The 26847-nt window shown below is 36.7% G+C and overlaps 1 protein-coding gene across 1 annotated transcript in view; it reads right to left on the reverse strand.

Moving 5' to 3' along the window:
- The window catches only part of pkn1a (protein kinase N1a), a 60700-nt gene extending 34265 nt beyond the window's left edge, over positions 1–26435 (reverse strand). The window contains exon 1 of the mRNA XM_052126972.1: positions 25711–26435. Coding sequence (XP_051982932.1) covers positions 25711–25731 — 21 coding nt within the window. The 5' untranslated portion in view covers positions 25732–26435. The remainder of the gene's footprint in view (positions 1–25710) is intronic.
- Between the last annotated feature and the right edge of the window lie 412 nt (positions 26436–26847).

Raw genomic sequence — 26847 nt, forward strand, 5'->3', positions numbered from 1 at the left:
AATTTAGTCAAAAGTGTCTGCTTGATATCAGTGTGTGGGAGGAACATTTGTTGATGTTAATTTGGAAGAGTGTTGCTGTCATATTAAGGCAAAACAGGACAGAATGCAGATGCAGCCACTAGACAGGGGCATAAAAAGATGAAGAGGGTGAAATATGTTAAAAGTAGTTGAATAATGAGAGACACAAAGATAAAAGCAAGCAGTACAATGCGTTAACTAAACCCAATCTAGTTCCACTCCGTTTCGCTTCAGATCATACCTCAGTTGTTATTCAATGAGCATCTGGAATGAAGGTCATATTAAGTGTGTCTTCAGAGCATGTCTAAAAGGCCTCAGTTTAATGAAGATTTAATGGTATGATGATGTAGCCAACTATAAATAGCCTGGAACTTTGTGTGTGTGTGTGTGTGTGTGTGTGTGTGTGTGTGTGGCGGGGCAGGTCATTTAGGGAGTGTACACGCATATATTTGAGTCACACTTGTTTTATAATACTTAAACAAGCTTAGAAAACGCACACATACACACAGAATCATTAACAGAAGCATGACGAAGTATTTAACTCAACTCAGTTACACATACAGAATAATTTGCACGCATAACATGGTCACAAAAACTGTGGAAAATGAGGAGTGTCACTTAAAAAAATAATTGATTTTTTTTATTAATACAAAAATAATGTAAATAAATAAATCACTTTTCAAAATGACAAACAAATCGGCATATTTAAAATTAAATCAATATTATTATATTATAATTATAATATTTATAATAATAATAATATAACATTGATTATAATTTAGAATATAATTATAATTTTTGAAATTATATTACAATATCAATTTAATAATTATACAATAATAATATTGTATATATTATTATAAAATGTTGTATTATTGAGTTGTATAAACAGATTAACATTCAAATGTTTTGTCCTTTTCTTACCATCTGTTCTCAAGACTGCACACCATACATTTATTTAATATGGGGGGCAGACCTAAAACTATGCACCTCTGAACAACACAGAAAGTCACCTAGACAACCCTGATATCAGAACTTGCTCTGTTCAACTCTAAAACTGAACAGTGCTCAGTCACGCTTACACACATACAAAGGGAGCTCTATTCAGCTGCTGTGAGAATGGCAGCAATTCTGAGATCTTTCAAACCCCTCAGGCCAAATGGAGAATTCAAAATGACTGTCCTTCCTTCTGTCTTCCTCACTTTGCCCAGTCATGAGCTCACCCCATATTTATTTACCTTAATCATTCCATTTTTGGTTTCAGGCCTTCAAAATGTCACTGTTAACGAATGAATGAAGGCCATAAACTTAAAGAGAAAAAGAGATAAAATAAAGAAACGGTGTGCAAGAGAGAGAAAAGGACAGAGGTTAGGACTCTGACAAAGAGAGAGGGCAAAACTGTGAGAATGGTAACTGGTAAGACTGATAACACTTCAAAATAAGGTTATTTTTGTTCACATTAGTATTAGGTATCTTGAACTTATATTGAACAATGTTTTTACAGCATTAATCTTGGTTAATGTCAATTTATGAAAATACAATTGTTCATTTTTTAGTTCATGCATTAACTAATGGTAACGTATACAACTTTTAATATTAATAATGTATTAGTATATGTTGTAATTTACAATAAGTAGTCAAATTTGAAATTTGAATTTAACATAAAAATGCTAAATGCTAAAATGAGCATTCGAATTTTGGATGTGTGTCAAGCACTGACGATGAGTTACATTCTTGGGCTAAAACAGATGCAGTGCAACTAATAAAACACAGTTTAAAAGTTTAACTTTGTTTTAAATGGACACAGCGCCAAAAAAAAAGCATCGTTGCTGCAGGAGACGCAGAAAAAAAAGCAAGACATGGCGCAATGGTCAAAGACGTCCATCTATCGCATGCTTTCATAAAAAAAGACGACCTCGTTCAGAGTGAACAACCCCCGAAGTGGATGTCTTTGCCGGTTGTGTCTTGACTATGCCTTGCTCTCCTATCAGCGTCTTGCTGCATAAGCATTAGGTACATAAATACAACAGTATTTAATGGAAAACACTATTGTACCACCAGTATTATGAAGCTTGAGCATGTGGTAGTACTATGGCACCGGTGTAGGCAAATGTGCAACACTAAGTTAACATATAACAGTCTATTGAAGCATTCCATTTCTTGTTTTACTTGTGAGAAATGCAAAATAATGCAAAAGTATAATGACCTATAAAAATAATATCATAATTTTCTGGAACACTAATTCCCTGCCACGTGGTGGGATTTTGCATAACCGCGATAGAAATGATAGTTGAACATTTCTAGCTGCTAACACATTTACATCATCCACCCCGAAGTAGAGCCCAGCAGTTGCTTGATGGTCTCATTATAAAGAGTTAACATGTCATCAAAGTGGTGATTAGGAGTGTGAATCTTTGTGTTGACAGCGAATCAATTAGATTCATGATTCAAATGTTTTGGATTAGATTCAAAAAGATTTTTGCAAATTTAAAACGATTCAATTCAATTTGATTCGCAATGAAATTCGATTTGATTAACAATTCAATTCAGCATTTTTTTCAAATGCATTTATAGTATTTTATAAATGCTTTCCCTAATGTGTCTTATGCCGAGTTTACACTACACAATTTTAAGCCCGATTTTCGCTCGCCGACAGTTTTGTGGTGATCGCCAACAAAAGCCTGAAATCGTAGGCAAATCAGAGCTCACCCCCTTGAGCAACGATTCCAATGTATGAATTATCAAAGACGCGATCTGAGAGAATCAGCGACTTTGGAATATTAAATATCTGGACCAGTCGGATTCCAAATCGTGCAATGTGAAATATGCTTTGACTGAATACAACTGCAGCGTTGACCTACAGACAATGAGAGAGCAAGAAACGGGGCAGGGAAAGTTTCAGTGTGAGTCTTGATGTACCTGCAACAGGCTGCGTGCGGTATTGAGAAAGTCACATTGGACCGAAGCAATGGAGGTAAAATTTGTGGAACATTGGCAGGAGACCCAGATTTGATGTTTCATCTGAACTGTACCACAACCGGGTGGAGAAAGAGAAGAGTTGGAGAGCAATTGCCAATTCTCTTGGACAGACAGGTAAGCAAATAGATCGATTTTTCAGAATGAGGTACTTTTTCATATTGTAACCAATAAAATATTTTTTATTTAAAAATATACACATCATATTCTGAAACGCATAACATGTGATCATGCATTTGTTTTTGTATCTCGTATCACTTCTCGTGTGTACGCTGTTGTGAAACGTAATTTGGAGTCCAGGCAGAACTGTCGGGGATTCACCAACAGTGAAATGACTTGTAATGTGTTCACCCATGTCTCTGATTCCGTGTAATTTGAAAACGCTATGAATTATATGACAAGACAGACAGTTGTGCAATATGAATAGTACCATGATCCGACGGCTTTGAAAGTCGTGTTGTGTGTAGAAGGCATTTGGCAAGAAAAAGAAAGACAAACTACTTAAGATTGTTTATGGCATCAAAAGTAACTTGAAAGAAAACATATTAAATACATATACTGTATATACAGGCTACTTGGAATACAATAATAGTATAAGAGTACAATGTGCCAATAAAATATTTCAGAGCTGAACATAGCTAGAAAAGTATTCGATATTTCATTATAAAAATAATTTGCATGACTTTTCCAGGTCTTGAAATCACAATTTTAAAATTCCCTGATATTTCCAGGTTTTACATGACTGTGGGGACACTGAATCAGTAAACTAATCAAAATATTAACACTAGGGATGGGCATTTGGTCATTTTGTCTACTTGAGTATTCTGACTAATTACTCGAGTACTCGTCGAGTTCTAAAGGGGCAATTACATGTTCATAACTGTATAATAACATGTCTTACAAACATCTATGACTGCTGCATTGCATCTTGTTGTTTTTTTGTGACTATCTGAACCGTCTATTTTCAAATAAAAGGAGATGCCATAACCATTGCGTTTTAATGTGCATGTTAAATTGAAGTTCAGTTTTGAAGATGCTGCATTGTATTGCATTTAACTGCACTCTGTCTAGCTCTGTCTATCTGTTTGAAACACTCGCCTGCTGTACACTGCCACACGCGCTTGGTGCGTATGTTTAAATGTGTGTGTGTCCAAATGTGCGCTCTTGTGAGGAAAGCCACGATGCTCTGTATTGTTGTTGCTGTGATTCATGAAGCGTTCGTTCAACTCGGAGAGTCTGAATTTCCACCTGTCAACTGAGGAAACTGCAACGGAATGACACTTTATATCGGATATCTAACTTGGAATCTCGAGCATAAATCTTCATTCCTTTCTTCAAGATGCAGGTGTGTGTTACGTCACGCAGGGCAGGGAGGTTTAGTCAGTGACTATCATTCACTTTTATTAAATAATATCCATTAACAAGTCAAAGTTCTTACATTAAATGATAATAAAGCGTGTTCAGCAAAAGTTTTACAGGGACAGGTTTTCAGAACACAGATAATTACATTCTCTTTGTTTTGATTATTGTAACAATAGCATTGCAGCGTCGTATCAGTTTGTTTGCCATGAGAAGTCAAATCAATTTACCCCTCAAAGTCACAATATAATCTATCTCAAAATTAAAAAATATGCTCCCTCTTTCACACGTTTGTGTTTAGTTGTCAGGTAATTGTCACTGGATTTTGAATTAAGTGAAAAGTCACATCATGCGTGATCACTATCGATCATCGTTTTCATGATCGATCATTGCTGCCACGTCCGAGTACTCGTGGCCATCCCTAATTAACACATTAAAAGAATAGCTCTCCCAAAAATGAAAATTATCTCATTATTCACTTACCCCGATGCCATCCCAGATGTGTCTTTCTTCAGCAGAACACATATGAAGATTTTTAGAAGATAGAGATCTGTCAGGTCCTTATAATGGAAATGCATGGGTGCCAGCACTTTGATGGTCCAAAAGTCATATTTAGATTACAAATAAAAAATGGAAGAATTCCTTATGAGGGATTTCTTTTGTCACCTAATTTGGATTTCAGGCCCCATTTTTAATGCCATTTTTGCCCCAAGCTCCCGTTAATTTCCATCCATGTAGTGGCAACGCAGTGAGTTGGCAGCTGTATCAATTGGTTTGAGCGTGTTTGACTCACGACAAGAGTGCTATTGCGAGCTGATATTTGCTCGTGAGATAGTGGCCATTTGGAGGAGATACCAGATATAAGGTGCTTGAAATACTTGAAAAGCTGCACAGAAAAAGCTTCAATGAGAGTTACGGATGGAACGGAGAGCAGTTGAGATCCCATGAAGGATGATGGAAGCGAGCACCACGCATCTGTGAAGGGCAATCTGTGAGAGCGCATGCTCCGGGATACGCTAGAGAATGAAGCCATGCATGTCTCATTTATATCACTCGCGTAATAATTTAATATTTATATATTTTAAATCGATTATTGACAAAGACTAACTATTCATAATTGAAAAATCATATTCCAAGATCGATGCATGAGAATCGATGTTGCAGAAATGTTATGAATTATTCAGATCCAAGAAAAAGAAACTCAGCAGCACTTGGATCCGGGAAAGCTTGCGTTCCTTTCTCATGCAGTTGTGCTAAGAGGCTCTGCTTGGTAGAGTAACATTTCATTACATTTTGCTACAGTTGCCATGAACTCAAGGTTTTTGGACAGTTTGATTAAATTTTTGGTGAGATTTTGCTTATATCAAGTTTAGTTAGACGAGGACGCTGACATGCTGTCTTACTGGTATTGTGCATTTTATTCTTGCATAATGGCAGTGAACAGTCAGTCCTAAAGATCAGATTAAAAACAAATTAATCAGATTCATGTGCAGTGTGAACAAAGCCAAAGTGGCCATCCATTCATAAGAACAGTTTGAAAAGGGATGGAAAAGAAGTGGAAAAGCTTGCTGTTGGCCTCTTTACTACACCCAAACACACAGAGACACATCTGGAGCATTCTTTGCATTCTCGTGTGGTGAGCTTTAGTGTTTAGTGTCAGATTGATGGATAGAAACAGACGCCCACAAACACACTACTGTATCTAAACATATAAAGATAATGATGGCATAGACAGAACTGCGAAATGTCTGATTCTTTCCCAGATTGATGGCCATCTCATGTATTGACAATATGATCCAATGCGCCAACAGATGCACACCGACTGTGTGTGTTTGTGCACATGGAGAGGCAAAGAGTATTTTAAGTCATTTTGTTGCATTTCAGTGTGTTCATTATGGGTTGAAATGAATGATGTGTGTGTGTGTGTGTGTGTGTGTGTGTGTGTGTGTGTGTGTGTGTGTGTGTGTGTGTGTGTGTGTGAGTGTGCATTGAGTTCAGATGAATAGTTTCATTGTAGCATTGTCAGGAAAAAGCCTTCCTAAAGTATCTGCTATACTGACTCAATCCCACAGACTGCTGTAAGCTATCATTGTGTAGAGTGGATTACACTCTAAATTAAATACTCCTGAACTTTCACTTTAAAAACGACATAATAAACTATTATACTGATTCTCTATCTCCGGATATATGAACTCACAGTGAACGTAGCGGTGGTGACTGGCCTTGGAAAGGCTTTTATTTACACTGAAAAAAAAATAATAAATCCTGTAAAATTTACAGTAAAAAAAACTGGTAGCTGTAAGCCAAAAATTCACTGTGAAAAATACGGTAACCACGATTCAGGCTTTACGGGATGCAATTTTGATGCCTGTATATTTTACAATGCATTACCATTTATATTATTAAAATATATAAACTTAATACTTTAACCTTCTAAAACAGTAAGAATCTTCTTTTCACTTTATAATGTATTGTTACCCACCGTAGAATTTACAGAAAGGCACATGATGACATGAAGTTCATCAGTAGTGGCCTTTACAAGAGTAATGATCAATAAACATGTAGAGGTATTGCTCAGTGTCACTCACACAAACACAACACCATCAGGGTAATGCATGTGAAATTAAAATAATATAATAAATATTAACTAAACTACATCAAATATAACACAGAACACCCCAAACATAACTATACCCATACAATATAATGAAATGAAGGGTGATGGGTAACGCAGGGAATTCTGGGAATGCAATGTTGTATTTTTAACCGTAATTTAAAAAATAATTTACCATAAAAAGTACACGTACTCGCTTGTTAACATAATATAATTGTTTAACGTTAATTATATGGTAAAAGCTTAGAAAATAAATACATTTTTACAACATTGTACTGTAAAATTACATTGTCTTTTTAAATATATTATAATTTTTACCATATATTTGAAGATAAACTGCCCATTTACAATTAACATTTTTTACTGTAGCATTTTTGCAGACTTTTACTGTTAAAATTACAGACATTTTCACAGTGTAAGAAAAATTCGATTTTTACTAGAGCTGTCAGAATTAACATGTTAATCGGCTAAAAAGAATGTATGCAATTGACACATTAACCAATTTGACATTCGATTCTGAAATTTTTTGTTCAAGTTCTAAACACTGGTTGAAAATTTTGGATGGATGGATTTGAATTTGATTTTAATTTATTGACAGTTTGAGTTTGAAGAATCTTGGCCCATTTGAACAATCAGTCAATGTAAATCTATGGGATTTTGGCTCTTTCACTACGTGAAATCCGTTAGCATGATCAGTTTGAAAAATCATAGCATGACCTGGGTCAGAACAGTCTGAAGGTCTGTGTTTTTGGATGATGTAGCTTGAGAGCACTGGGACAAGTTACAGTCAGCAATTGTGCCCTTAGTTTAGGCATTTAAAAAAAAAAAAAAATCAAGTCCATAGAATAACAGTATGAAAGCCAACATAGTGATGCTTAGCCTTAGAAATCACCACTAATAAAACAAAGGAAGAGGATCTAAAGTCTCCAGGAAGTGGTTTGTGATTCAGGGTATCCTATTCCTAACACCATCAGGAAAGATCGGTACTGAGTCAAAGGGTATGAGGTGTCCCAATTCTGCTACACTGTGTACTCTTCTAGCAAGTGCACATAGCAGTGGTGAATAGGTGCAACAGGTGCATCTCATCTGCTCCAAACAGCATTCTTCACACCTATCATGAGTAAGGACGTGGGATGAATTGATGATGTTAGAGGTGGTTTCTTCCTCCACTGTGAGTAAATCCTCTATCACACAGGGATACACTTACATGACAAACCTCAAAATGCAGACATTAGATGTGTGAGAGGGGGCACATTAAGCAGAGACCTACTCATCTGGTCGCAGTACCACAAACAGACCAAAGAGCGTCATTAAAACACAGACCTTTTTAGTGCCCGCCACCATTCTTCATTAAATCAGAACAGTGAGCATTTACATGAGTGGATATCTCATCACCAAAGCTATTCCAGAATTTAAAACACATACACACACGTAATGATAGATAGACCAACATGTGCGCACGCACACACACACATATATATATTAGGGCTGTCGATTTAACGTGTTAATTCAGTGCGATTAATAATAATAAAAAAAAATAACGTGTTAAAAAAAGTAACGCAATTAATCGCATGCCCACGGACCATAATAAGGAAGATTCCTGAGAAATGCAAGCTTGTAGTACCACCTGTTTACTCAAGGCAGTAAGTCAAATTTCAGCTGTTAATCGCGATTAATTAATCGGGACACCATGTAATTAATTAATTAATCGATTGACAGCCCTAATATATATATATATATATATATATATATATATATATATATATATATATATATATGATTTCAGCAATCTCCTTAGTTGTTTTCTTATTTTGATGCAGGCCAATAATTCACCCCTTCTGAAACACAGTAACATCTTTTCCATGGCCACGGGATACGTCTTCCAACATGGCTGTTTAAGAAATGAGAAGCTACATACTGCATCAGTTAGGGTTAAAAGAATTGTTGCCAGCTGAAACATATTAATCATAGCAATAATGATCCAATCATAGGCTCTTAAGTGTCTACTTATTTAAATCCAAACGGCAACTTTTTTTTTTGGGCAGGCAGTATATATTCCAGAGAAAATTTCTTATTATTGGGTTCCCAAATACTGATTAAAAGTGGGCTGAGACCATATCACAAAGTCGACAAAAACAGGTACACAGTGAACAGATACAATGTAAAGATGTATGTTTTACTGTATTTTTATTTATTTATACTAGTTCTTTTTAAGAGGAGTCAAATGTGAATACAATTTCTTGAACAGTATTTCCATTGGCAGTAGAGTATGTTTGCCAAAAGGAAATGCCTATAGGTTTTTTTTTTTGTTTTCTTTTTTATGTAAATAATTGTGGAGCGGAGGGGGGCGGGACCGGGTCGGAATATCGCGTGCCCGGTCGCCAATCGGCCTGATGAGGCGCGCGAGGGATAAAGGCGGCCGTTGACGATGGTTCAAGAGAGAGATAATTACGGGCATGTCCGTCATGTGTGTTTATGTTTGTGCTTTTGGTTTGAGTTTCTCATTAAAATATAATTTATGTTGACAAGCCAGTTCTCGCCTCCTCCTTGCCCGTCCTTTAACTGTTTTACAATCATATTGCAATCTCAATATTTTTTTTAAATAATCACCAACATTTTTTTTATCCAAATTGAAAAAAATACTATTCTTATAATATCGGCATAAATTACAGAGAGTACAACATGTTATAATTTCTTAACATTTTAAATAAGATTATTATTGGGGGGGGGGTTGTCATTACAATAATGAGAATGAGATTTTTTACATGATGTTAATACATATTGTTACATAATGTTCCTTAATTAAAGTGCCTGAGCTAATTAAAAAGCTCTGTGTGTGTGTTCTTCCCCTCTCCTGTGAGAGAATATCCTGTGACATCACTAATCGTGGTTGCTAAGGCAGCTGTTGTCCAGGATACACCTGTATAGTGGATACACCTGTCTGTGATCACACCCAATGCAGGTTCCTGGGTCTCACATGTATCACTTTTCACACAATGTGCATTTAACCCAGCAGAGTTGATCTAAATTTCTATATGTGTATATAATAAACGTCAAAAAAACGACCAGGACGGGGAAACAAAAACAATATTTGAGAAATGCTAAATACATTGCAAACCACATTGTAATGTATTTGCATAAGTTAAAGCAACATCAAACTAAAATATGCTTCCTTATGCAAACTGTCAGATACTGTTGATGAATGGAGAATTTAGTTTACATAGGCTTATATTTCACTGCCATTCTACTTCCATATACATCTCATTATCTCTGCTCAGTGTGTGTTTGTGTGGATAAGATCAGTCTATTTCTTCCTGGAGTAGATCATATAGAGTGTTGCTATCTTGGATTGTATGAATGATGGGATTGTTGAGTTGTAGCCACTTGTGTTGCGAAAGGGAGAAGTACCTTTTTCATACCGAAAAACACACACACACACACACACACACACACACACACACACACACACACACACACACACACACACACATACAGCATTAAGTACACTATATAACAGTGGACCCACCCAGAGTCAGGGGACTAGGCAGAGACACATTGACCAGAGTAGGTTCTCTCTTTTTCAAACACGCATACACACGTGGTCATGTACACAAACACAGGAAGGCATGTGCACATCTTCTTTTCTAATGTGACAGACAAGAAAAAACACAAGCACTCTGACTTTTTGATTTCCTTTTACATAAAATTAGTGTCCAACTAAGTTTCTTTATAAATGTAAAAATAAAACCTATTAACTTATCTACTTTGCCTTGTTTTAGTCAAAAAAAATCTTCTGGGAAATTGAAAATTTCCTCTTTGTCTAATTATTCTCTTACACGCTCTGACATGAATGTGTGCATTCTGGTTACCAACTGAGGTGTGACTGCAGTTGCAGAACTTTTCTCTTTACCTAGTAATATAATAAAAACATAAATTTAAGTAAAATTACTTAGGCATAGCCTAATGCTACTATAAAGTGTTGGCTTTAAAGAAATAGGGCGCATACAACTCAATCAAGAAATAAACTGTTACGCAGAAACTGCTAAGAGTATGCATGAATCTTTTTTGGATCAAACCAATCACTAAACTATATATATATTATAAACTATATAGATCAAATTATATAGTAAATATTAGGGCTGGATTAAAACAAAAACAAAATTGGATTAATTGCGATCGTTCATTTGAATGATTCTGATATTGATTCTAAAAATCACAACATAACTTTTTTTATTCAATGACAGAAGTACATATTACGTAGAGATGCACCGATGTATCGACCGGCAATATTAATTGGCCAATTATTGACCAAATTAAAACCATCTGAAAATCAGTTAAGCATGAAAATGCAGCTATGAAAAACTGATGGTTCATTTATAATTAATTATAAACAGATTTTGGGGGTCCTGGGTAGCTCATCGAGTACTGACTACCACCCCTGGAGTCGCGAGTTCGAATCCAGGGCGTGCAGAGTGACTCCAGCCAGGTCTCCTAAGCAACCAAAATTGGCCCGGTAACTAAGGAGGTCAGAATCACATGGGGTAACCTCCTCGTGATCTAAATGGGGTACGTGGTAAGTTGTGCGTGTTTCACGGAGTGTAGCATGAGCCTCCACATGCTGTGAGTCTCCGTGGAGTCATGCATAACGAACCATGTGATAAGATGCGCAGATTGACTGTCTCAGAAGCGGAGGCAACTGCGACTTGTCCTCCACCCGGATTGAGGTGAGTAACCGCACCCCCACGAGGACCTACCAAATTGGGAGAAAAGGGGATAAAAAAAAAAATAAAAAATGGCAAACATACTTTGTAAAAATTATTTGAATTCAAATGTAGAATCCAGAAATAATTATAGCAACAGAATGTAGAAGTGTTGGCACTCCCAAGAACATGTAATATTTAATTTATAATCATTCTTGTTCTCACATTGAGGAAAAAACTTTCTAACAGAAGTGACAGTTTTGAGAGTGGCACATTTATACATGATGAGGTAAAACCATCCAAAACGCTTTCAAACCAGCAGCATATGGTATCCATTAAGGCTGCATGACTGATTGAGTTAAGATTGAAATCGCAATATTGTCTTGCACGATTACAAAAACTTGAAAGGCTTCGTTTAAAAAATAGACTGCAATCAGCACTTCATTCAGCACTTCATTCAGCAATGTGTAAGACAAAATATCAGTATCGGACAATAGGTATTTGTTAAAATCAGTACTGGTATAGGCAAAGAAATGTCATTTCGGTGCATCCCTAATATGATGTTGATCACGTTCGGCCAGTCGATTGCAAGACAATCACTGGTCGATTTTGTTATCCAGAAAGAAAAGAGAGTAGAGAGAGACACAAATGACGAAAAATCACTGGCTGATTGATGGCTTTTGTGTTTGTGTGATTTATGTGCCTGTGCGAGACATTTTCTGAATAATCAATGAGCATACTTTTTCTTGCCACTGCACATCGATCCAGACTGATGGGTTACACCCCTAGCAACTAAGGTTTCAATGATCGTCATTTGTCAGGCACACAAAACGCGGAAAATTTCTCAAAATTATGGCTCAAATTCAGCATGTTCTGTCAGACCAATCAGATCTCCAAAAAGAGTGCCTGAATCCTAAATTGAGCAAGGAAATCTAAGAGAGCCAGGGAATGAGGGAGAATGTCTGATAAAGGGAGAAAGAGAGGGGAATTTTGGAGTAAAGGCGGGGGAGCTCAGTGAGAAACAGAGCAGCTGGTGTTTCTGCTGTGAACAAAGAGGAAGGGGGAAAGAGAGACAGAAGTAGAGGGAGAGAGAAAGGGAGAGAGATTACAGGCACTACTACACCCTGTGGATCAGTTTACAACACCCTATCTGTTGCCGCTCTCAGACAAAGAGCAACAGGACAGTGTCCAAGGGAGGGGAGGATGTGTCTTTCTGTGGAGTATGATGGCTTTTACAGAATTAAATATTCATTGCTTTGGAATGAATTAACAGGGTGGCATCCAAAGAAAACTATTCCGGGCGAGTGAAATTAAAATAATTCTTATTTTTGAGTGTTTAACAAGGAAACCAGGGCCTTTATCCAGAGCTTTTTAGAAATTTGAGGAGATGAACACACTCATAAAACATTAAAGGAATACTTCCCCCCCAAAAAGGAAAATTCTCATCATTTACTCACCCTAATGCCATCCCCGATGTGCAAGTCTTTCTTTCTTCTGATGAACACAAATATTTTTAGAACAATATTTTAGCTCTGTAGGTCCACACATTGCAAGTGAATGGTGGTCAGAAAAGCACATAGTACCATAAAAGAAATCAATATGGTTTAATCCATGTCTTGTGAAGAGACAAGATAAGTGTGTTTGCTGAGAAAAAGATTAAATATTCTTCAAAAAATTGTATTCAGCAGATGAAATAATGTCATACACATCTGGGATGGCATGAGGGTGAATTAAAACTTTTGGGTGAACAATCCCTTTAATTTAACAGACAAAAAAACAACCAATTTTGATAGGCTATTCAAGATGAATGAAAGATTCTATCAAGCAACTCAAACACAACAGAAGATCAGTACGAGATGAGCAAGAGAGAATGGGCTAGCTTTTACAAAGTTAATGAGTGCTTTACAACAGCATCAATGTATGGAGGACTAGCCCAAGGCTCTGAAATAATGGAAGAGTGGTTTTTGTAATGGGACAGTTATGCAAGCAAAGCTGCTCTGATGCTGAGCTTTAAACACTGGATAATGAGCAGAACTCATCACGGCAACAGAACTGTTGATGTCACAATGGGAAGGGGCAGGAATGGAACAAGGCTATGGGACACATATATAGTTAGTCTTTATGAGATCATGAGAAAATGCAGCTGTTCTACACTTGGGTGAAAAATGGGGAGGGGAACGATCAAGTTTCCAAAGTACTGACAAAGTATTAAAACAGCTGTTGATAAGTTTAAATATACCAATACTTTCTTCGCAGGGTTGGATATACGCTATATGAGGCCATGAACACTAGTGAACGCCCTATGAAGACTTACTAGTGATCACAGGCAAACCAACCCATGTTACACCTCAGCAACAGTTTATTAGGAACCTAATAAAGTGGTCAGCGAGTGAATACAGAAACCACCAAGTTAGTCCAATTCTAAGCTTAACACAATAACATAATCCTGCCCAGGAGGATAACACAAACATGACAGCAGCGAGCTATGTGCACACATGCTCCTATGGGTCTGTAAATAGGCTGAGGGTGTGGTGACAGAGCAGGACATGATGTCAATAGTGAACACGATCTGGAGCTGTGGTGATACAATGGAGTCAGGGTTTCTGCAGGTATCATCAAATCTAATTTAATGCTATTTAATGCCTTTTTTAATGCCATTTAAAAAAAAAATAATGCCATACACGAGCCATGACTAACCACGTATATACACACACACACACACATATACTCTATATACATACACATATATATATATACATACATATACACATCAAGCCATGACTTGAAAAAAGCCACTATGTTTATGTTTGTGTAAATTGTACCACCATCGAATACACGTGACCTCCTTCAACTATATCCCCAAATTCAATCAGTCTGGACAGCGAAGGAAAAACTCAGAACTTTTTAAGGCTGGAACTTTATTTATGCAAAATTCAAGTTCTATAGAAATTACACAGTTTTAAATTTGTGTAAATAAGATAATTAATCATTGCATTAGTTTGCTCACTTTTAGTTCCAACTCTGACTCAACATTTTTCAATTCATTGCATTTGTCCTTGTATCTCCTCAGAGTATTAGATTTTGTAATCATTTGAGACATGAGAGTGTTAGATTTGTTTTTGGCCTGCTCAGCTAGTTGATCGACATCATTCTGAAGGCTGGCGCACATCTCCATCAACACCTCCCTTTTCTTTTTCAGTTCTTCCAGCTCATCTTCCAAAGCTTTTCTCTTAAGTCCACACGTGGCACCCTGTCTCTTCCTCCTCTCTTCATCAAGGTAGATCCTCAGGTCAGGTCAGGTCAGGTGGTTTTTATTGTATTTTTTTTTATTGTATTATTATTGTATTTATCCTGTATATGGTCCTGGCTGAGGCTACATTGTTAATCGCAGATATCAGTTTATTTTTTAAGTATGGGGCAAGTCCACATATTAAAATGTAGCTGGTTTTGTCCTTTCCACAGGTGAAAGATTTGGCTATTTGCCAATCAGGAAACATTCCCTGGAACAACTCAGAAACACCTTCTTTTGATTCGTATGAGTGGTGCTGCACGCTCTGGTGTCTTAAACGTCTGCCTGCACCTCTGCCTGCAGCGTCGCATTCGAACCAAACGCTGCTAAAAGGTCGATCGATTTTCCTTCGGTAGTGGCTCCGCAGGAAGCGGTGGTCACTACAGCAGCAGTTGTGGTGTTTGTGATGGTAGTAGTAGTTGCTGAAGAGGTTACTTTGTCGGTCACAGCACTAGAGATAGTTAATTGCTGTCTGCTTTTTAAAGCCGATTTGTGGCCATCGGACTGCATATGAGATTTAACGGCTCCATGTTGACAACCAACGGGCTGCAACCATGTCCTAAATTCTTTGACTTCTAGCCACTTTTGCTGGAATCTGCACTTACCCATTTCTTTTCGACTTTACTAAATTTACATTCTCTGTTCTAACTCCTCCAGGTCCCAGCCTGCCGCTGTCCAAACATCCGGCATTACGGCAATTTTGCACCGGCCGGTGGCAATTACCAAACTGGTTCCGAGTGTTTATCACACCAATGAACATATTTTTGCGACATCAAATCAAAGTTATTAATTATGAAGGTTAAATTCAAAATAAATTTGTAATATTATTTTCTCAAAACTATCTATATTTTTAATGCGTGTAGGAATAACATTTAAAGCTTTTTAAAGCCATTTAAGGCCTTAATTTTCGCAAAATCCATTTAATGACTTTTAATGCTTTTCAATGCCCCGTGGAAACCTGTGGAAAATTGGATTATCACAATAAACTGCATTATTTTTTCATTCGATTTGCTCTCTTGTAGTCTCTGTATGGGCAATCCGGTAACAGTAAAGCAAGACTAAGGCAATATTTTACATTACATTACATACCATACATACATGCACCGTATATATAAAATCAAGCTTTTGACTTCTACACAACTATTACACAAGGTGCATAGTACTTTATGTAAATATCTGTAATGTAGATTTTTAAGAGCAGTACTAAATAATAAAATATTTTATCTCTTATATTTATATAAATTATGAAAGTGGTGTGAACATTTATGAGAAAAAAAGGGAACGCAAACTTATCTTCTCAACTGTTTACTGTTTATTAAACCTCTGATTAATTCGGCTTTATCTTGTTTCTGAACAGCAATCTATATCGAGCAATTCTGTAATATGACAATTAAGTACTGACGCTGACTACCACCCCTAGAGTCGCAAGTTTGAATCCAGGGTGTGCTAAGTGACTCCAGCCAGGTCTGCTAAGCAACCAAATTGGGCCGGATGCTAGGGAGGGTAGAGTCGCATGGGATACCCTCCTCGTGGTTGCGATTAAGTGATTCTTGCATGGTAAGTTGTGCGTAGATCGTGACGAGTAGCATGAGCCTCCACATGCTGTGAGTCTCCGCGGTGTCATGCATAACAAGCCACGTGATAAGATGCACAAATTGAAGCTCTTAGAAGCAGAAGCAACTGAGACTTGTCCTCCGCCACCTGGATTGAGGTGAGTAACCACGGCAAGTAGTAGACCTAGTAAGTAGTGGGAATTGGGCATTCCAAAATTGTGGAGAAAAAAAAGTATATATATATATATATATATATATATATATATATATATATATATATATATATTAGGGCTGTCGATTTAACGCGTTAATAACGTGCGATTAATTTTACAAAAAATAACGCTTTAAAAATATGAACGCATTTAATCGCAATGCTTTCCTGAGAGATGCAAGCTTGTAGTACCACCTGTTTACTCCAGAGGGCAGTAAGTGAAATTTCAGCTGTGTGAGCAACACACAGTTTATTACAGTGAACAAAACATTCACAACCCGTCAGCGGGGACACACACACAAACGTGCGTTACGGTCTTGCGTTCAAAACACTTGAAGGAGCGCAAATGTGAACTAAGGAATCTTAAGATGTGTTTAAAGATTGAGTATTAAACAATATATTTATCTTGACACAGTGACCTAAAAATTTTACTTTTTTTTTTATGATGCAACACACCCGAGACACAACACAAGCATGTCTGACGCAGGTCGTATGGTCTTTACTTCACAAATATTTAATGACCAACAAGGTTAAGGAGGTTTCCTGTAAGCTGTTACACCATTTTTACCCAGTCAATCTTTATTTAAGAAACATGCTCCCTGAAATAGACCCACCTTGCTCCTTCTGTAACGATGTAGATGAATCTGCCCCTCGCCTTTTTTGGAATGTGTTTTTTTTATACATAAGTGTAAATTTATGTCTATAAAGCCCCTATTTGCACTTTTATGTAAAGACTTAAAATATTATTTAAATACTCTTTGTACCTCCAACAACTCCAAAGCATTGAAAACCATTGCACTATGTAATGAACATAATGTCTTGGCATTATTGTAAAATATATCTGTAGTATATATATCTGTAGGGTTGTTTCTAAAAAAAAAAAATCTCTGACGCAGGTGTGCATTGACGGGTCCTTAAACAAGCCCTCATAATAAATCTCCAACTGATTGAGAAATTCACTTGTGAAATGGATTGCTGTGAACTGTGTGCCAATGATTGACTTATGATCAATAATATGGTAGTAAACAATACATTGTATTCTAAAGCCGCTTTTTGTATTGTCTTATCAATGATTAACTCTTCTGTCACAAGAATGTAACGCATTTTAATTATCTGAATATTTTTGTATTTTGTATATATATATATATTATATATATTATATATATAATATTTTTATATTTAAAGATATCTATGTATAATTATTTAATCAATATATATTGAATTATTGTTATATGAGGGGCTTTCTCAGCAAATGTGTATATGCGATTAATCACGATTAATTCATGTAATTAATTTGATTAAAATGTTTAATCGATTGACAGCCCTAATATTATATATACATACACATATTTGTATGTCATTCATATAGCTTTAACGTTTTAAATTTGAAGTTAAATATGTAAAAATTACTTCTTACGGTGTTAAAGAGACAATTAATCGCCAGCCAAATTTCATAATTGTGACAGGCCTAATACTAATACAAATAATACTACCCATGAAACCAGGTATTTTTGGACAGAAGAGGAAATGTTAAAATTAGGAGAACAGTATTCAGCTGTTGTGAATGTGAACTCAGCTACAGAGAAACTCTTCATGCAGTTTACACATGTGACGGTATTCGGTAATATGGTATTTCACGGTAATTAACATGCACAATATTGTTGTCGTAGGCACTTTAAACTACGGTAAATAATTCTAGCTAAACTTTTAGCCAAATTGTTTAGATTTTTCTGAAAGCACAGTAATTTTTTTCCCACTAATGTATCAAGATTCACAGCACGTGTGTATGCAGCAAAAATGACACGTGTGGACTCTGATGTAAACAAAAGCAATGTGAACAAGAAGGAAGCAGAAGGAGGAATGCAGCTAACCCTTTATTCACCTTCTAATAGGGTTAAGTCTGAATTAAGGAAGTATTTTGGGTTTGTTTTATGGAAATGGTTTCCTTTTGTGAAAAACATGTGGCAGAAATGAGGCAGAGAAACACAGGAACTCCTCCAACCTGTTCGCTCATCTGCGGAACAGGAAAAGTTGTGAAAGTTCTGATTGTTTTTCCAAACTTTTTTGGAAAACTGAGAGACACTACACTAAGAGACAACTAGCTAAATGACAACTACGACGACAAAGAAAGTGAACTGTTGTTGCCATTTGCAGATAATATGTAGCTTGCTTTCAAGTGGCCGATGAGTATTTTGCTAGCTACACAGTAACGTTTGCATTTTGTAGTAACAACTAAAATACAGTTGTAATCAGCTAATAGTAAGTCCTGTAATTAATAATGGCAATGTGGCACAATGATTATTTCAATATTAAGTTCAAGTTGAAACGCCGCGTAATTCGTACGTCGCCATACAGTGTGAGTAAATTGCGGATATTACATTTGTAGCTAGCGCCTAGCTATATATACTAGTGTTGTCAAAAGCAATGGTATTTTGGTACCAAGTCAATACTAAAATAAAAAAGGTGTAATGATATCAGTGTTTCTGCAATGACTCTATCCTTTACCAGCATGCATTATGACTAACAACTAGGGCTGGGCAATATGGCCAAAATTGTTATCACGATAATCTTTTTCATATTGTTCGATATCGATATTTATCACGATATACCTTTACACATTGCACTTTCTTTTTTTATTTCAAAGTTGATGGAAGAAAAGAAGAAAACATTTATTCTAAACAGCCAAATGGTGGGGTCTAGACGGCCAAAGCAGTGGGGTCTGCGGGATCTTTTACCAATTTTACAGTCTTTTACCGTTTATCAATTGAAAATGAATGTTAAAAGATCATCTGTTTGTTCTGAAGCATAGTGGCAGCAGTCCAGTATTTGTTGGAATATTTTTACATTAAAATGAAATATTTTTTGTATCAAGATTACAGCGCAGAAAGATCAGAGCTGTTGTCCACATCCCTGTTGTTCTGTCGCGCTCTTCACTAGAGACGATGAGAGGGCGCAATCTTTGTCATGAAGTCTTGAGATGCGGATGGAATCAATCCGGTTTCCGACGTAACCAAATTGTTAGCAAGGCAGCTAGCATTAACAAGTTCATCCAGTCAGACCCTACGTTACCACTGGCGCGTTGTGATAGAAGCTGAGAGTGTTTTCAATTAATACCTATGAAAGCCGAGCGTCATGCTCGTAGGATTGGCAGCGGTGCGGAGCAAGCTCTCTCCTAGCGCTGTGAGCGCCTTTGAGCGGATTTTGTCCGCCCAAGTGGAAACGCAGCCTGAGAAAGCCAAACTGCTTGTGTTTTAAAGACACGCAGTAAATATCGAAAATTCCTCAAAAGCTTATCGTGGATTTTCTTTATCGTGATATATCGATAACGTTTTATAGCCCAGCCCTACTAACAACGACAGCTTTAAAATGCTCACAGGCTTAATTTGAACACGTGCTGTAACTCCTTTTACACTGAAATGGAAATGTATCGAATTAAAATCGTAGCATGTCCTAGGGTAATTTATTAAACTGCTAATAGCTGCAATCTTAGTGTGAATGAGCTGCATACTTTCAATGTATAAATCTGACCACTCATCCACTAGAAACTCCACAGACATTGAGAAACTCCACAGACGTTGATACATTCACGTTGTATGAGATGACAGAGCAGAGCACTCATCCATTGTGAACCACACAGCACACGCAAACAACATATTTATATAATTAAATCACAGTATTTGCACTTTAATCTCAGCTCAAACTTATGTACATATCATTTAAAACAAGAGTTGACCAAAGTGCTTCACAGTAATAAAATTGAATACAAAACATTTCAAAATTACCACATACACAAACACCAGTAGTCTAAAATACAAACACTCCAAAACTGTTTCCTACATTTCATTTGTCAGACTCAAAGGCCAGTGTAAAAAGATGAGATTTCGTCATAATAAAAGCACAATCAAAATAAAAGATAGATGCCTTAAATTGAAGTAATTGTAACAGAAATATATAACAACTGTATAGTAAAATGTAATATTCACTGTAATAATAATAATAATTATTATTATTATTGCCGCGACCCTGTACACAGGATAAGCGGTTGACGATGGATGGATGGATGGATTATTATTATTCAAAATATCACAAACAAGACTGCTGTTGAATAAAAGTCTGAAAAAAAAAGCAATAACATTTTTACTAATTGATTAGACACCATTTTGATAATGAAATTCAATTAAACTTAAAAACATGGAGTTCTGGAGAATAATAATTATTATTGTTAAACTATAATTATTAAAATAATTATTTAAAATAACTAAACTGGTGTTTTTTTTATATTTATACTTTTTTTTTTTTTTAAAGCACCGCCGGTGCCGTTCTAAATGCATATTATAAGTGAACCAAACTTTTCAGCATCTACATCTGAGTTGTTGTTCATGAGTAGCGCTCAAATATTGCGCACTGCATGAGGGCTAAATATAGCCACGTGTGTGTGTGTGTGTGTGTGTGTGTGTGTGTGTGTGTGTGTGTGTGTGTGTGTGTGTGAGCGTGTATTTATCACTTTGTGGGGACCAAATGTCCCCATAAGGATAGTAAAACCCGAAATTTTTGACCTTGTGGGGACATTTTGTTGGTCCCCATGAGGAAAACAGCTTATAAATCATACTAAATTATGTTTTTTGAAAATGTAAAAATGCAGAATGTTTTCTGTGAGGGTTAGGTTTAGGGGTAGGGTTAGGTTTAGGGGATAGAATATAAAGTTTGTAAAGTATAAAAACCATTATGTCTATGGAAAGTCCCCATAAAACATGGAAACACAACATGTGTGTGTGTGTGTGTGTAAACAGAGCAGCGACATTCACTGCGCGTGCATTTTACTTATTAAACACAGCCTTTTGTGAATCACAGAGCTATCGCACATCTTCAAGTGGCTTTGAATAAAATGTATGAGTCATATGAACAACTTTAATTGTGTTTTTATGGTTCTTTTATGTTCATTTTTGAGCTTGACAGTAACAAACATGACTAACACACATTATCGGATTCAGTATCGGAGCCGATACAGATCAGGTATCGGATCAACAAATTATGCAAGGAAACAATAAATATGTACCTAAAAATATATATGCAACATAATATATGCAATTTCAAGACAATAATTGATAGAATAGACTGAATTTGAAAATTTTTCAAAAGCTAATATGTGACCAATTTTATGAAAAACTAATGATAATATCTCATTTGTAAAATTAATATTTTCAAATTGTACCCAGAAGGGTTGCCTAGTAGAAGGTTCCTTTATAATTAAGAGGGAATTTCCTTTATAAATAAGAGAAAATGTATTTTATATGTGAGCAAAATGGACGCTGAAGCAGAAATGCACCCATAAGAATCAATACCGAATCAAATTGAGATCAGAATGTAATTGAGACCTTGTGATTGGAATTTAATCGAATCGGGAAATCTGTATCAATACCCAGCCCTAGTTAATATCGACGCAATGACACAATATGGTCAGTAATTGACACAATTATGTTCCGCCAATGAAAATAGCCCTGTAAAAATGCTGCAGAGGATAGGATTGGAATTCTATATAGTGAACACAAACAAACAGAGTGATAAAAACAGTGAAGCATCAAGCATCCCAGTGCTGTTTTACAAAATATCAACTCTCTTGAAATGCCACTTGACTTGTCCAATCACATTAATGGACCAGAACTAACTGTTGTATAAGCCAAACAAAAACATACTCTTACAACCACAAAAACCACTGCTCCTTCTCAATTAAGCAGGACTGCAAAAAAATGCTTTCTAAACTAAATGAACCTCCAATTTCCCATCAAGAGGTGAAGACAAAATATTGAGCAGAGCAGGAGCATGGTCTACTTAATTCTATACACCACGTACACACAAGAGAATCAATTTGCTGATGTTACCTATTGACAAAAACGATATGCAGTTGTGTTAAAAGCCAGCGAAGTGAAGACAGGGCAGGAAACTGGGAATAGGCTTACTCGTACAACCCCCATTAAGCTGGTCTAATGCATAACGGGAACTTACTTAATAAAACACGCAGATACACACAACAAGATGGGATGAGGCTTTACAGAAGGCACTAGCACATCACATTAAGTTCTGTCAGTTCCATCTGTGAACTAGTAATCTATTGAGCAAACAAACTGTTATGTCATGTTTGTGAGATGCATCTGTGTACAGTATATCCTGCTGTGTGTCTTTGTGAGGATTAGGACAGATTTGAACACTCTGCTATGTATATATACACTTTTTACGATAATTTTCATACAATTTTATTAGTTTTATATCACTTTGTTACACTTGTGTTCCTGGTCTAAAGTGACCAGCCATTGGAAATGAATGGATTAGATTACAAAATACAGAAATATTAAGTGTTCAGGAGAATCACAATCCTTTAGATGAGCACATTTGTGGAAGTGCATTTCCAAACACAAAGTTCTTGGACATGTGCTCGCAAACACACACACAGACACACAACATGTGTTGTGCGCCCTTTTGTGCATTGTTTTCCATGTACAATCTTTGGGGAACATTTCAAGATCTACTTATCATATGATGTGTTTGGGCTCATTTGAATCAGGTGAGTCCTTGTCTATGGTATATGTATGTTTCAAGAGGTAATAAGGAAAAGTGTAACAAAAAGACACTCCTGATTATTATATTTATGTGTGTCAGTGGGAATTTCATACTCTAAAACTCACTGCAGTTTGGCCCTTAAGTAAAATAAGTTTGCTCATTGCATTTACTAATTCAGACCTTTCCAGTGATATATAAAACACATGGCTATCTCATCTTTTTTTTTAACACCTCTGAATATAATTGTTATGATAACAAATTTGCTAATTATGAGAACAAAATAGTTCTAATCTGACAGCAAATTAAAAAGCATTATTTACGAATTGGAAGGATATACGTATCTGCATTGTAAAGTCCAGATTCTAAGCTTTAAAATGATCCCTATTTTGTTTAGATCAAGCAAGTGGATAATAATTTATTACAGTTTTTTTTCCTGCAGGGAATGCCCCCCAATAGCCCCGTATAAGCTCAGTTCAATGAATCCTTCTATCAATATATCAATAAAAAGAAGTTATTTTTTTGTTATTAAGTTATTATTTTATTATTTTAAGTTATGAATTTATTATTGAATGCAATATCTTGGGACAATATATGCAATAAGAAAGATTTACTAACAATGTTAGTGGGCCGGTCATTTTTGACCGAGAACACAAAAGGAACACAAACGAACACAACACAAGTGATTGAGTTATTCAGTCAGTTTGCCACTGACTCAATCACATTCACATTCCTAATAATGACTTGCTTTTGCTAAGTCATCCTAAGTGTGGAAACAAGTGTGTGTACGGCTATGCTACAAGAGACTGTGAATTTATGTACCGGTAACTGAGAGAATTTGTGTACAACTATCACTTTGTCCATGTGTCCCTGACCACCACCTCTGAACAAGACAACAATCATTCACATTCGCCCAGAGTAATTGTATAAACAGAAAGGTTCAGATTGGCGAAACGTTGGCGGTCCAATAGCCTAAATGTTCAAAATTTCCAAAATGTACCAAATAATAGGGATTGTTGCATTGGCCAGTTAATAATGCTCACAATACTCTACCACTTTAATAGCCAGCTATAAATGTGTTTTAAATTGTTTATAATCATATGCTTTTTATATTTCTGCCAAAATAGCTTATGTGTCCATGTTACATAACAAAAGTCTGGTTTGTATTGAGTTGACCATAAACAGTAATACGTGTAAAACTGTTAAAAAACATCAGAGAGTCTTTTAAGACTTTACAGAAGTCATTAAATAATATGAAGGAAATCTACACAAAGCCTGCTCTAAACTATGACTTTACCATTATTGTTTTTATGTCACTGGGAAAACAGATTCCAGACACACATATCTCTGACAAACCACCATGAGGAGTGTTTGGGGAAACATAAATATTGGTGTTTAACACAAAGCAGGTCTTTTCATATTAATTGCTGTAAATGTTGTGTACAGCCCAAACACTTTGTCTTTGTTTAGCCACCAAATGGAAGAGAAATTACCCCTGGCATATAGGGTGGGAGAAATGACCCCTCACATATAGGGTGGGAGAAATTACCCCTGGCATATAGGGTGGGAGAAATGACCCCTCACATATAGGGTGGGAGAAATTACCCCTCGCATATAGGGTGGGAGAAATGACCCCTCGCACATAGGGTGGGAGAAATGACCCCTCACATATAGGGTGGGAGAAATTACCCCTCGCATACAGGGTGGGAGTTGCGCAATCGTTTAGGTCTATATTACAGCCGTTTTAGACGTGCGCTTTATTTGAAATGCAGCATGCGATGTTGTTTCATAACTTTCAAACGATAGAGCCTGTTCCTTTATAACATAGCAAGAGATCGGTGTATTTTTGCTTTATACATTTTAGGCTTATTCTCAAATTCAGATTGTGTTAGGGGGACGGGATTATTAGGCAATTTTAATCGGACAATTTGACCGGAGAAATTTAATTTTGTCGGACATTTAATTTTTTTACCGGCCAATGTCCGGTAATTACCGGACAACGGAAACCCTGCCCCTCACATATAGGGTGGGAGAAATGCCCCCTCACATCTAGGGTGGGAGAAATGACCCCTCACATATAGGGTGGGAGAAATGACCCCTCACATCTAGGGTGGGAGAAATGACCCCTCGCATATAGGGTGGGAGAAATGACCCCTCGCATATAGGGTGGGAGAAATGCCCCCTCACATATAGGGTGGGTAGGGGACTCCGTCACTTTAGAGATGAACTGGTTTCATTCATCCATTCGAATGGCTTTGTTAAATAACTGTGTACGCATATGCAGGGGTTTAAAAGCAACTCTATTGTCTGACCCCAAATTCATAGGATTATTTTGGTAAAATAAACAAGCGGTGGTCTTGCAACATCGATTCTATTCAAGTTTGAGGCTATTAGTGAAACACTTCGACTGTATGTTTCTACAATATCAATCAACTTACTTGGATGGAGTCATTTGCCATGGTTGTATTGGGATAGTGTCACGACACCCAGATCAGCGTTGTCTTTTATCCTCTTGCCAGATTGCCAATGTTCGCCAACAAAGACGTCCTATTATTCTGTCAGCTTCCAGTGCAACAGTGTAAAATCCAGTCGCGCTTCGCCAGTCGATTAAAACTCTCTGCTTGTATTAAAGGCGTTTGCATCACTGTCAGACCTGAAGCAGATCCGTGTTATATGGATATCACCAAATCACCTTTGCACTTTCCTCAAATTCAAGGCGAGGGGCCAAAATAAAAGAACTACAAGTTAAAACGACACAAAAGCATCAGGTCTCTAAACGACAACGGGTATTCACGCTTACCCTCTACTGGGAGGTAGACACCAACAGCTTGCAGTAAAGTCGCACATATTGTTCCATGACGGCATCCTAAAAGACTTACTCTGGCGAAGCTGCACACAGACACCGCACACGCAACTTGAACTGGGCAGGGTACTAAGACGACAGAGTTGAGCTCCGCTTCTTAATTCATCACCTCGCCAATATAAACGGATATGATCACTGCCGTCTCCTTACCATACGAGACCAGAGGAGTTCACGTTCACAGCCGGTGAATAACGTCCTAAACGATCGTTTATAGAGGATTGCCGCGCATCTTCTCTGTGTATTGGTCTCGCGCCAGTGTCTATAGCTCGCGCGGGAGGGTCGTTACTATTCCCGGGAGCGCGCATTGTGGACACAGCCAGTGCTCCGTTTGCGCGTTCCCGTGAGTCACATGACCTTGCATTGTGCATCCACATGCAAATTTATTTAACTTCCATGGCGCTCCTTGATGAGTCACATTAAAGGAATATTTTCCGGGTTCAATACAAGTTATACTCAACCGACAGCATTATGATTGATTACCACAAAAATATTTTTTATCTGCCCCTCCTTTTCTTAAAAAATCTGGGTTCCTGTGAGGCACTTACAATGGAGGTGAATTGGGCCAATCCGTAAACATTATAATAATCACGGTTTCAAAAGTATAGCCACATGATTTTAGTTTTAAAAAATCGGTTACTAACATTTTCAACGTTGCCATGATGTACTGTCAACAAACACTAAAACCTTAAAAATTATGATTTTTTATTTTCAA

This window comes from Xyrauchen texanus, chromosome 5 (assembly GCF_025860055.1).
Source record: "Xyrauchen texanus isolate HMW12.3.18 chromosome 5, RBS_HiC_50CHRs, whole genome shotgun sequence".
Classification (NCBI taxonomy): Eukaryota; Metazoa; Chordata; class Actinopteri; order Cypriniformes; family Catostomidae; genus Xyrauchen; species Xyrauchen texanus.